At 37.5% G+C, this 13,967-nt stretch overlaps 1 protein-coding gene across 3 annotated transcripts in view; it reads right to left on the reverse strand.

Annotated features, from left to right (window-relative positions):
• The window catches only part of pkn1a (protein kinase N1a), a 58,524-nt gene that overhangs the window by 15,720 nt on the left and 28,837 nt on the right, over window positions 1-13,967 (reverse strand). For 2 of the 3 annotated variants that reach the window (XM_067441081.1, XM_067441079.1), the window contains exons 2-4: window positions 3,882-4,182; window positions 2,978-3,126; window positions 1,397-1,517 (exon numbers count right to left, since the gene is read on the reverse strand). In XM_067441081.1, the coding sequence (XP_067297182.1) occupies window positions 1,397-1,517; window positions 2,978-3,126; window positions 3,882-4,182 (571 nt within the window). Of the gene's footprint in view, window positions 1-1,396; window positions 1,518-2,977; window positions 3,127-3,881; window positions 4,183-10,516; window positions 10,668-13,967 lie in introns of those variants that run through there. The other variant, XM_067441080.1, reaches the window with a different exon arrangement.

Consider the following 13,967-nt stretch of genomic DNA (forward strand, 5'->3'; position numbering starts at 1 on the left):
TATATGGGAGTATTAAAAGAATGTGTGTTTGTGTTAACTAATGCCGCTATGAGCCTGAAACATCACACGGTCTCTGGTCTATGCTTGATGATATTTCATAAGCTATATTTACATAAGCATATAAAGTTTAGGTTTGTTTGTTATCATATAATAATTATAATAATACATAAATAAACATATATATATTATTGTTTACCAGTAAAAAAATTCAAAAATATCCTTAAAACAAGACCAATTTACCTGAGAACCAAATCGACATACGATATTATTCGACACTCTGAGAATGTATCTGGAATTAACCTTTTTTTTTTTTTTTTTAGGAAAAATAATGTATCATGCTCACCAAGGAAATATTGTAAAATATTACCTTTTGAAGTAACCGTTTTCTATTTAAATACAGTTCAAAATGGACTTTATTTCTTTGATTTCTGTGAATTTTCAGCATCATTACTCCAGTCTTTAGTCACAAAATTCTAATATGAAGATTTTCTACTCGTAAAACATTTATTTTTATTATTATTATCATTATTTATGTTAAAAAAACATGTTGTGCTTCCTAATATTTGTTGTGCTTCCTAATATTTTTGTGGAAACTTCTTTGATGATTAGAAACTTCAAAGAAAAAGCATTGTCAGTCTTTACTGTCCCTTTTGATCCATTAACAGCATCATTGCTGAATAAAACTATATATATATATATAAAAAAAAAAAAACATTCTTGTAAAAAAATCATCCGTACCACACACTTTTTAAATGGTAGTGGATATGTACAATAGATAAAATACTGTGTATAAAATAAAAATTTGAATTAGTATTTGAATGTGCCCGTTAATTTATTTGTTTTTCGTTTTTTGGTGTAAACTGTTAAATCAAGAGAGAGGTGTGTGTGCGTGTGCGTGTGCGTGTGAGAGAGAGAGAGAGAGAGAGAGAGAGAGAGAGAGGTAGAGAGAGAGAGAGAGAGAGAGAGAGAGAGAGAGAGAGAGAGAGAGAGAGAGAGAGAGAGAGAGAGAGAGAGAGAGAGAGAGCGAGAGAGAGAGAGAGAGAAATAGAGTTAAGGAAATAGAGAGCGGGAACTCACTGTCATCAGTTACCTGATCCTCTGTGTGTGTGTGTGTGTGTGCGCGTGTGTGTGTGCGTGTGTGTGTGTGTGTGTGTGAAGCCAAACAGGGTCACAAAACACATTTATTGATCCGTATGACCTGCACTCACTACTTATGCATAAACACTGTACACCTGATCAAGTACACCATGAACACACCCTGAAAACACACACACCACTTGTCTTCAGGGTGGTTCAGGTGGTTATTGATCTGTTTATTTCTCTGCTCATCTATGAAATCAGACTCTAAAAGCAACAAAGCCATAGCACACGTACACATACACAGACACAGACATACCCAGTGTATCATCATTGTGTTCGTAGGCCTGCACTGTTTTCCGGATCTGCATGCGGATGATGTCAATCTTTGTCTTGCTGTCCTGTAGCATCTGCTGAGCTGTCTGCAACATCTTCTTATCCTGACAACCCACACACAGACACACACACACATCATTATAGTTATTAAACATTGAGTAAACAGCTTTTGACAGACTGGCTCTGCTCCAAAATCTAGTGAACTGCCTTGCCACCAACATAGAGAGCAACTTCATGTGCCAGACAAACAGCATTCAGCGCAGGAGTTTTAGAATTTTGCAAACTAACAGTACAATATTTTAATACTCATAAAAATATACACCACAGACAAATATTAGATCACATTCCATTTGTAAGTTACACATAATGAGACTTGTCATCATTTATGTCGTTATAGAAAGTTAAATAATGGCAAATTATGACAAGTCTTATAATTTGTGTCACCAACGATACCAGGGTACACTATAATTTAAAAGTATTGAGTCAGTAATCAATTTTAAAATAAATGAATACTTTTATTACTTCTGTCAAATTTTACACATGTACACTTCAATAAGCTGACAGAAATCAGGTTAATACATTTACATGCTGAGTGAAATCAGCGTAAGGGTCAAAAATCTAGTCAATCAGTTTATGCTTTAACTGTTTATGACCTTACTCCAGTAAAGGAAAACAGGTTAAAGCGTTTACACGATCACATGCATTGTTGGCTTATTAAGCATAATCAGGTTAAGAACGTGCATGTAAATGCACTCACTGATAATAATAAATGTTTCATGAGCAGCAAATCATCATATTAGAATGATTTCTAAAGGGTCATGTGACCCTGAAGACTGGAGTAATGACGCAAAAAATTCAGCTTTGCCATCACAGGAATAAATTACATTTTAAAATACATTAAAATAGAAAACAGATATTTTATATTATAACAATATTTCCCAATATTACAGTTTTTACTATCCTTGATGCAGCCTTAGTGAAATAAACAAATGCAGCCTAAGGGCTGGATCACACAGAACGCGTTTTTGAGGCCTTTGTTGAATGGATTTTGGTTGGCATAGAGCGTTATGGGCGCTGCTTATGCGCCCTCGGCGCCTCGCGTTTTTGAAGGACCGCTTTGAGTGTGTAAAGTTGAAAAAAAAAAATCAACTCTGAGCGGAACGTCAGAGTTAAATAAAAAGGCCCGACGTCATCGCGTTCATTTTGTGTTGCCCAATCGAATAAATGGAGAGGCGGGTCTTCTGTTGTGTTGACCGTCACATTGATTTGACTGACAGTACAGCCCCGCCTCTCCATTCATTTGACTGAACAACAGAAAATAAACACGATGACGTCGGGTGCATTTCCACTCAGAGTTGATTTTTTTTATAACTTCATGCGCTCAGAGCGCTCCTTCAAAAATGCAAGCGGTTAAAACTCAAGGCGCCGAGGGCCCATAAGCAGTGCGCATAACGCTCTCTGCCAACCGAAATCCATTCAAAAAAGGCGCCTCTCGCTGCTCTTCTGTGTGATCGGGGCCTTAGTGAGCATAATAGACTTAGCATTTGTGCACACATTTGTATACCTTAGTGGAGCCATTGGCGTAGATGGGGATCATATTTTCAGCCCCCTGTTTGACTTTGAGTTCGATGTTTAACTGCCTTTCCAGTGCAGCGATTCTCTCCTTGTGTGCCGACGACCTGCTCTCTGCTCCTGGAGATTGAGGAACATCATCTAAACCGCAAAAAGTGAAAAATTACAGTTAGCTGTGGGCCAAGGAATATAAGAACGGGACTTGCAATGTGTAAAATCAGTTTTTTATTCAAAAACATGAATTATGAATATTGCAGTCATCTATAATTCATGTTTAGGCATATGTGTTTTTGTTGGGTTTAAATATTTACGAGTATTGGAATAATTGATGAGCATAATCTCAGTAAATAAAAACATGAAATCAAATTGTTAATTATTTGATGTATGTAGCACGTACAATAAATAAATAAATATAGTGGTGGTGGCCAAAATTATTAGAACATCTGACAGATCTAAACATATTGACCTTTTTTGCCTCTAAAACATGATGGCATAAATGCACATGCAGATGGTTGCTCTGACCATCGAATATCCGATGGGGTCAAGGTCTGGATTTGGAAGCGGCCAGTCCATCATTTTCAATGTTCCAGCAGATTCCTTCTGTCGCAGGTAGTCCCGGCAACAGTTGTTTGTTAGTTCATTGTCCTCTTGGAAAGTAAATAACAACTCCCAGATGGCAAGTGTTCTAATAATTTTGACCACCACTGTGTGTGTGTGTGTGTGTGTGTATTTATGTATGAATATATAAAATATAACACATTTTTTTATTAAAAAACAATGTTAAAATCTTAAATGTTGGTAATGGTTTAAGCTGCTAATGTAATATTTTGTTACTGTTAAAATTTTTTTTAAAAATTGTCGTCATCCCTCATATCCAGCAGTGTCTGTCTACTCACCACGTGAATCATCTGTCCCTTTGACGACAATATGCGCATCCAGCTCTTGTAATTGAGCGTGGAGCGTTTCCAGCCGTCGATTGGAGCTCCGCAACTGACTCTCCACCTGCTGAGCATTTCGTTTATCTGTAGTGGCTCTGCGGAGATTCTCTGCACCCTCTTTTATCTTCAGCTCCTTCCGGATTTCCCTACGGATTCGCTCTCGTTGTTCATCCAATCGCTGCTGAACACTCGAGTCAGAGAAATCGGAGCTGTGGTCCAAGCCTAGCTGCTCTAGTACCGACAACCCACCGGGATCACTCTGCAAAACAGAGATGAAGTGTAAAGATAAAGCAGTCCTAGCCTGCAGATCAAATTCAGCTCTACATATCCTAAGAGATCTTAGAAATTCACTAAATGCATTCCTTTGAGATCACTTTGAATGTTGGCATCCATATTATAGCTCATTTAATAAAAAGCAGCAACAGGACATGACAATATGAAGTAAAATGTTCTTGTTTTTACATGCTGTCGGGTTAAGCTGCACAATTAATCGTTAAAGGAACACTCCACTTTTTTGAAAATAGGCTCATTTTCCAAGTCCCTTAGTGTTAAACAGTTGAGTTTTACTGTTTTTGAATCTATTCAACCTATCTCTGTATCTGGCGGTAGCACTTTTACCAAATACTTATAATAATTTTTTCAAAGATAATATTTTTCCTATTTAAAACTTGACTATTCTGTAGTTACATCGTACTATTACTTAGTAACATGCACTAAGACCAACGGAAAATAAAAAGTTTGGATTTTTAGACAGATATAGAAAGGAACTATTCTCTCATTCTTGCATAATAATCCCGGACCTTTGCTGGCGTCCCACAGGTTCAGCGGTGCAGCTTTTCATTTTACGTTGGTCTTAGTACAAAATGTAACTACAGAAGAGTCAAGTTTTAAATAGGAAAAATATTGAAAGTCTCTGGTAATTTTTTGGAGCGAGATGCTAATGGTCTAATCCTATTCAGTGATGTATGCTAAGTGCTACCGCCAGATACGGAGATCAGCTGAATGGATTCAAAAATGGTAAAACTCAACTGTTTAACTCTAAGGGACTTGGACAAAAAGCCTATTTTCAAAAAAAGTGGTGTGTTATTTTAAGCCCGGTAAACACCAAGCTGATGCCAAAGAACTAGCGCAGGCAAAAGATGACTGTGTTGTTTCCTCTCGTTGGCTGCGTCTGAAGACTGAAGGCAACTGTCAACTAGCATGTGTGTTCTGCGCCTGTGTGCAAGTTAATATCTGTCTTTATCAGCAGGTATCATCAATCAAAAGCTGAACAATCAGAGTTCTTTCTCTCACCAACGGCCCGACACCAACAGGCGTCTGACTAGAGCCAATGGTGTGGAACACACCGGAAAAAGTGTCCTGTCCTTTAAACAATCATAACCTCGAACACCCACACAATCTTATTCCTAAATGACAGAAATGTACTATATCTATTAAACCTTTGACAAGTACGATCACAGCAATCAATCAGATCTACGTTGGCGCTTCCACTGATTCAGAGAGAGCAATTGGCACTTCACAAACAGTCTTTTTAACCACACAGTATCATTATTTTACAATAATTACAATAACTCATATTATCACAGAAGTACTGGGATAAAAGTTTATAGCTCAGATATAAACACTGATGTCTAATGTAGAAGAATCGGAAATCTACAAGATCTGAAAAATAGATGAAAACATGTAAAACAAATCTGAATTATAAGATTGTCAAAACCAAGTCTATCTTAATATCTTCATGCCTTGCTTATAGGTCACATTTAGCAGTATATACCTGGACAATAATATAGTTGACGTTTTGTGATGATACAAGCAATCAAGCAGTAATAGCTGTATTAGTAGGCTGTCACTTTAAGACCTAATGCACGGATCCTATTGGCACACATTCGGTTTCTTTCCCCAACTGAAATTGTTCACTTAAATCATAATTGACTATGTTTACATAAATACTCATCAAGACAGCCATTTTGACATAACTGTGTGTGTATTTGCCAGTTAGTGTGTATCAATGCACGAAACAGAACTGAAAGGATCACACGCTTTTAGAGAGGCAGCTTGTGCGCATGTTTCGGTGTGTGTGTAAGAAAGCAGACAGCGCAAGAACTGCAAAAAGCCCAGTCTATTCTCTGCTATATGCATCAACATAAAACAAACAAGTAGCCTATTAAAATCATTCAGATATTGCGTGCTGTTGCGATATGTACATCTGTGACATTTCGATATATTGTCCAGCCCTAGTTTCTGGTCAGATGGGTTTGAATGGAAGTCAATGAAACGAAAAGTGCAGTGTGACCTCCCCTTCATCACAACAACAAGGGTGGCTTTTTTTACTTACTGCTTACGAGTTACTGTTGGTATGAATGCAATCAGGAAACCCAATGGGAACATTTAGTTCTAGGTGAATCACCCTGGTGGCTAGTTCTTGAAACTAAGCTCCTAGAACAACCCGGTGCAAAAACCCCTATTATTGTACCATGCATATTTTTAAAGAAGAAAAACCAAACCAATGTATAGTTGACATTTGAGGCTTAATGCTAAAGAAAATATAGCATGCAGTTGCTTCAAACAATGGTATAAAGCTATTCAAAGCATCATTCAATCTAAACTGTGATAATCGACAATCTAAAAAGGGAATAGTCGACAGTTATGGTTTTTGTTATAATTGTGCAGCCCTACTTTAAACACAAGTTCATTTCCAGGTGAACTGAATCTGATATAAACGCGCACCTTGACTCCTGGAAACTGCGTCGAAGTCAATCAGATTGGAGCTTGCGATATATGACAAACTTTTGTGTGCAATATATACCCATTCTCTTATTTTCTGTAACATGACACAAAAATTGAGAATATCTTTAAATATCCTTCAGGAATGTTGTGAACATTATTCTCAAATACACTTAACGCCCAAAATACAAGTGTCCAGAAACAAGCTAAGAAGTGAGCAGCAACAACGGTGATGAATTGAGAAATCAACTTTCCCTTAATCTTTTGATATATAAAAGGTCATGGTAATAGAAGAATATCCTCTAAGTTTCAGAGGTGAAAACTTCCTTGTTAGTCAAAGAAAAGCTTTTATAGACGCCTAGCTCAGCAAACAGTCCTGTGCTTCATACTGACGTCAGTGTGCGATGAAACACACACCTCTACAGCACGTCCAGTTCAGTAGCCCCGCCCACCGACTCATGGAGGGCTCGTGCTAGCTGGTCAACAGCAATAAACATGGCGAGGAAGATAGCAAGATGTTGCGCTATTCCTGGTTGTGGAAGAACACAGTCGCTGCATAAGCTTCCTTCTGATCCTAATATTAGGAATGAGTGGTTGAACTTTATTTTTAATAAAGTTTCAGCTCACGTGGGGAAGACATGTTCACTTCAGTTCACTGCGGGATCGTTTGTAAACAAATCTCCGGTCGATGCTGGATAGGGTGACCAGACATCCCGAAATCTAAACTGTTGTCCCGAATCTGGCCCAAATTGTCCCAAAAATTATACTATAGCAAAATCTTGAGTAAATATTGTCTGATAAACATTAACAGAGAAAGTCTGCGGAGGTTGAGTCGTCCTGCAACTGCCGGCTGCTCATTGGCTAATTTAGATATGCATTGATAAGCTAATTGTCATTCATTCCGTTGGCATGGAACTGGAACCCCACCATGCTGCTAAAAAGCAAAAACGCCTCTGCAGGAACTGTAATTAATCTATGCACAAAGACAATACCACCTTTTTGTTTTAAGCCTTAATGAAGAGAGCGCAAGTTGCTGCAGCCGCGATGAGGACAGTGATGCAAACGTAAAGGAGTGATTGATTACTCGCAGCACTGTGTACAAAAAAATACTTCACAATTATCGTTTAAGCTTATTAGCGTTAGGGTATACAGAAAGATTTACGCACAGTTACTTACAGTCATTGTTTTTTGAAGATGACTAGCTAATCTTTTAATAGGCTAGCTCATCTTTGAATAAACATATATTTGGTTTAGGTTTGAAAATCATTCTCGTTTATTATAGGCTAGCTAAGCAATCTAATTTCCCCCATCCAGAATTTCAGCCAATCTCATCTGGTTACCTAGCCGAGAAATCTAGACGCACCCTAGCGGCAGCAAATCCAATTTGCCGCTTGTGTCGTCTAGCAACTCTCAATTCACTTCTGAGCTGTAAACGCCGAACTCTGGTCGAGCCAATTACATTGTGTATAGAGTCGGTGGGCGGGGCCATAATGACGGCCAGGTTGCGCGTGCTTCTAGTAAACATAGAAACTGCCGAACGGCGGTCTTTTGGAGGCAACCTCCCGCGATCTCTCTTGAAGCCAAGTAATGTATACAGAAGTTATGTAAACTGTAATTCCTTAACTGGTCACTAGAGGCAGGCTCCAGAAGGGAGCAGAATCTCATTGAGTCCCATGTTAATATTCTCAACTTTACAGCAGAAAAAAACATGTTTACAGGCGGGTACTAATTGTGGTTTTGGCCTATAAGGCTAATGTTGATCTTCATGACAACTGTGAGGGGGAGGTGGGTGAATTTTTTTATAACTCATTCGTTTACGTTATATAAAGTTTTTAAGTTCTGTATAATTAAGGGCATGGTTACAAGTGAATAGCCATTTATCTGCTGTCTATAGTCATTGGGTCACCTCAGCTCCGTGCACATCCCGCCTTTTTGCCCATTTTCTGTTATCCGGGAGTGACAGGCGAAGTCCCGCTCACAAGATGGCAACACCCAGCTCGCCCCTACTTTATGCTTCAGAACGGCTTATCTAAATTCTATGGGTGATGTCACGGACACTACGTCAATATTTTTTTTCAGTCTATGGTTGAAAGTTTAATCTGTCAACGAGCTCTGCTTCACCTTCGTTGCTCTGGTTGGTTGTAGCAATATCCAATCGCGTGCAGAGGAAGTTTGAAAGGCAACCGTTTATCCCGCCTCTCGGATTGAGCTGTCAATAGTGAGTTTCCAGAACAAACCTCTTGATGTGGGTCTGGCTTGTCAGGCTACTGGTCACCCTAATGCTGGATTTGGATCCGACAGGAATGCTGCAACACAATTATGTGAGTAAAACGTGTTTTTATATGTGATAGTGTTGCATTGTTATAGATCGTTTTGCTTATGTGTACGTGTCTAACAGAGCAAACCTTTAGCACGCTGGACTGAGCCAGGGCTCGCAAAGCCCGGCAGGCCGATTAATCTCATAATATGCCTTTCTTGATCTGTGCTATTTTCTCTCTCTCTCGTTGAAATCTGAAGGGCGGCACGTGCCGAACGTGTATGTGTGCGCGCGGTTCGCGCTTATATCGTCCGATCTTGCAAGCTATGTGTAATATAAAAATAATAGTCCATTCAATCGCGGGTTGATGAGAAATAAATCATTGTGTTTGTTTGATAAAGACGTTTACGAGCCCTGTGATCGAGAAAATCATTCCGGTTGCCGCTTCTCCCCCACTCTCTCCTCTCTCATGTGAACTGAACTGACAGGGGAGCAGAAGCTCATTAAATATGCAAATCTTCTCCAATCCTAGCCGTGGGCGTTTACTTCAGTCTCCAGTGCGGCACGCCCATCAAAACCCAGCGTTCAGGAGAGAGCCTCAAAACCAGTGTAGAAAATAGCCCATTACTTATTAGTTATGATGTTTTTGAATGTAAAAACCACACGAACATTAGTTGACCTCAGACAACAATATAAAAAAAAAAATGTAAAAGCCAGTTCATGACACCTTTAAAGTTACTCATATAAGATGTACACATTTTTTAACAACTGCTTGGAAATAACTAACTAAACGTTAACAGTGGATTCCAGACATTTTGGATCACTTGCCCTATTGTTTTCCATCCTGCTAGTCATGACTTCCACATCAAGAATGAGATACAATTCACTGCTTGCGAAGATACCCCTGCCTGCCAGAAGCAAATAAACATTTGCATTTCAGGACATCAACTATTGTTTTGATAAATAAAGAAACTGGAACCTTTGAAATCAATCAGTTTGGCAAGGTTATTTTGTTTTGTTCCAGAAGCTTTAGTTTTTTTTTAAATAACTATGCTTCAACTTTTTTAAATCTTAGACAAAGGACCTTTTTAAAGTCAACTGCCATTGATTACAACAGTTGAATGCAAACGGTCTAGAGATTTTTACTTTTGTAAATCATGACAAATAAAAAGAATAAACAACATTGTGATCAGAGATATTAAAAAAGCAAATATATCAGATGCAGCAGGAACAGAATGGATCTTCTACTAAGAACTGACACGATGGATTAACATTAGAATCCAATACACAAAAACCACAAAAACCTTCAAAAAGACAACGTAAAACCACGCTATAAAACCTCAAACAAATGTTTTACAGGTTACACGAGTTTGCACACTTATCACACCCACTAACAATCGAGAACATCGCCAAAGCCAACACATTTTTCTATAACCATGCATTTTTAAAACCATTTACTATCTTAAATCCGTTCATAATTGGCAAAATACTTCCAATGTTCTCCCTTGCAAAACCTACGGGAAACATCCAGTTCAACATACAATCCAATTCAAAAAACCTTCTCATCCGAGGAACTTTTGACGACCAACCATCCAGTCAATCATAGATTCACCTGTATGTCCAGATATTCCCAGTGATCCCATTCACCAGACCAACACATTCTCCTCTCTCTAGTAATGACACCGATATCCAGTAGCATAGAAACAGAGGGAGACGGAGGAAAAGAGAGAGAAAGACATGAGGGAAGGGAAAGCTGTGGTCGAGGGTCGCCCTCCCTGTGCAGGATATCCGGTTAAACCTCTGCACGGTCTCTTCCTGTTTTCTGCGAGACTTGGCTTTACTAGATGACACCAGCGTGGGTAATGTATGTGTGTGTGTGTGTGTGTGTATATACGTGTGTCTTCATTTCACTTTCAAGTCATATTACCCATGTTTCAATAACATTTAGCATACAACATTCAGCCATAGTTCATTTATCAGCTTATCGTAAAAACTGTTAGAGGACAAATATGGTTTCACTCGATGTGATAAAATACTTAAGAAGCCGAGGCAGGAAGGACATTCATAAACATGGAGAAAAGCATGAGTACATGTGTGTGAGAGGGGGAGATAACGATATAAAAAGATAAACTAAGCAGAGGAGGCTGGTGGAACGAGCAAAAAATAATAATTTGTATTGTTTTTGATTATGTTCACCAATGATGGGTTTACCTGATCAAAAATATGTTAAAAACTGTACTATTAAAGAAAAACATTTATTGAAAATATAAATCTTTTGTAACATTATAAATGTATTTTTGAGCAATTGAATGCATCCTTGCTGAATAAAAGTAATAATTGAAACATTTTTACTAACCTTAACTTTTGAATGGTAGTATACTGTATAATATTATATATTACACATTACGATATACTTTTTCCTGAAATTAAGTTGTGACTAATTAAGATTAAAGTAGCTTTTGTTCTGTAAAATAACCAAAGCATATTCCAATGATGAGCAAAGGAAGGGTCTAAAGACTGTAGTAGCGGTATTCCCCCGGTGTAATGCATTGTTTATGAGACGACGGCATCAGTTTTCTAATTCTCCTTGTGTGATGCTGTATGGCATCAGCCTAATAAATTATTATGACTTGAAATTTACCCAAATAGCTGGTTTGAAGCAGCTACTTTTTGAAGTCTTTGATGTAACTCAAGATAGCACCATTTAGCTACCTATTACGCAAATGAACAACCACAAACAAAACGGGTCACCTACAGTACGGCACAAATAAACCCACCAAATATTCTACTTTTTTTTTTACAGCAGACACATGACGAAGAGAGACCCTTTCTCTGTTAAAGTTATCTAACTGCTATCTGATCTAAGAGCAAATGAACACAGAGAGCCTGAGAAAAACAGTTTCAACACCGGCAGAGATTCTACCACAGATAAAGTAGCTCACAGTGACTAGACAACTTTGCAGCAGAGTTTAGTTTGCACAAAAACACATGAGTCATTTACAGTAACAGAAGCAACCAAAAAGTGACTGACTCACTGGCATCAAAAAAGCCATTTATTACAGGACCAGCTCACACAAGGCTTTAGTTCACACAGGTATTCCCTGGTACTCCCACAAAATGCCCATGTATGTACATTAATCTGACTTCTCTCGTATTCAAAAGTTTGGGGTTGGTAAGATTGATTTAATGTTCTTAAAAATATATATATATATATATTGCTCACTAAGGCTGCATATACAAATATTATTATACATTATATAATATTAAGTAGTATTTTAATTTTTGTTATGTATTCAAAGCTGAATTCTTCAAAGCAGTCTTTAATGTCATCATTTAGAAATCATTCCGGTATGATGATTTTCTGCTCGATAACTTTTATTATTAGCAATGTTGAAAACAGTTGTGCTCCTTAATATTTTTGAGGAACTATGAAATTTATTTTTTAGGACTCTTTGATGAATAGAAAGTTCAGAAAACAGCATTTATTTGAAACAGAAATCATTTTTTAACATTAGAAATGTCTATACTGTCTCTTCTGATCAATTTAATCCATCCTTGCTGAATAAAAGCATTAATAAAAAAAATCTTACTGACCACAGACTTTTGAACAGTACAAACGCTTAATTTTACGTTTGGATTTCCAATCTAATGGTCAATTAAAGACCCCCTTGAGGGGAAAATCAGGTTTTTAATGTTATTTGACTATGTGGTGTTCTTAATGCTTTCAAACAAACCATGTGCAAATTCACACGTCGACACCATTGCTGAATATTTTCTTAAAAGTCCAGTTAAACATAGAGTCTCAAAAGTGCAGTTTGAAATCGCTGGTGTTATTTACGTCATAATCTATCTTCTACGAATAGCATATAATATAGCGGACATTAGCATATCATTAACTATGACCGCTCTGAAGCAGGTGATTTTTCTGTTGCTATGAAAAATCAGGGTAGAGTTAGCAATATAGCGGGTGAATTATGTACATGATGTATATTACGATGAACTACATGAGTTTTTCAAAGCGTTTCTAAGGTTATTGATTTTCAGAAAGCAGCTGTCTGACTCTTGAGACGGTGAACATGTAACATTAGCAACACATTTGTGTGCTTGATAAAGTAAGCATTATTTGTCCAATGTAAAGAGTGATACCATTATGCAGTGTTTGCATCAGTTACTTGAATAAAGTTGAGAGAGTGAATCTCTGAGCTGGTATGAGTGGAGGCAAGGCTAATTTGCATATTCATGAACATGAGGGTGTATTACATTCAAGCTATTTTAAGACATGAATCTTTTTCAACGGGAAATAACATTTAAATATTATCTTGGTGATCAAATATGAGTTTTAAGGGATACAATTATTGACATGGGGGGCTTTACAGTGAATATAAAACACAAATTTAGTAACACTGTTAAGTGTAATTTTTAGCAAACCAGAATAAATATGCAGAGATGCTTAAACAGTGCATTCAGAATAAATTATTGATTTTATTTTTTTATTATTATTTTTTAACAAGAGTTTAGAATTTTAATATCTTCCATTTATCATGAAATGTACTTTTGGTTAATCTGGTACATATTTACTGAATTTAGTGAAACTTCTAAGTGTGTCCTGGATATAGATAGAACATATTCAGAAACATATGGACAGTGTATTTAAACAACCATGAGCAACAAAAACAAATATATAAAAACTTAAATTAAACTTGCACCAAATCCTAACAAATTTCCAACTTTAAAAGTGCTGGTACCTTGAAGCTGACTGTAGTACCAGATCACTGCAATAACAACCCTATACACTCTTCTGTGGGACTCTTCTTTCCGTGACATGGCATCAGCACTAACTGATGTGGTAACAATGATACGGTTTCAGCAACAATGGTTTAAGCCTACAACCACAGCATCCTCTGGACCATTTTGACCAAACTAGTCATCAGTTCTCAACTGAGACAACATCCGAGGCCAGTTCGGTGGGTCAGCTCACATATGCATTAATTCTCACAAAGGACTTAAAAAGACCTATGAGAGAGCGAGACAGGATATAAAGAGTGTCAGGCAGAGGAAAAGCC

Source organism: Pseudorasbora parva, chromosome 4 (assembly GCF_024679245.1).
Source record: "Pseudorasbora parva isolate DD20220531a chromosome 4, ASM2467924v1, whole genome shotgun sequence".
Lineage (NCBI taxonomy): Eukaryota > Metazoa > Chordata > Actinopteri > Cypriniformes > Gobionidae > Pseudorasbora > Pseudorasbora parva.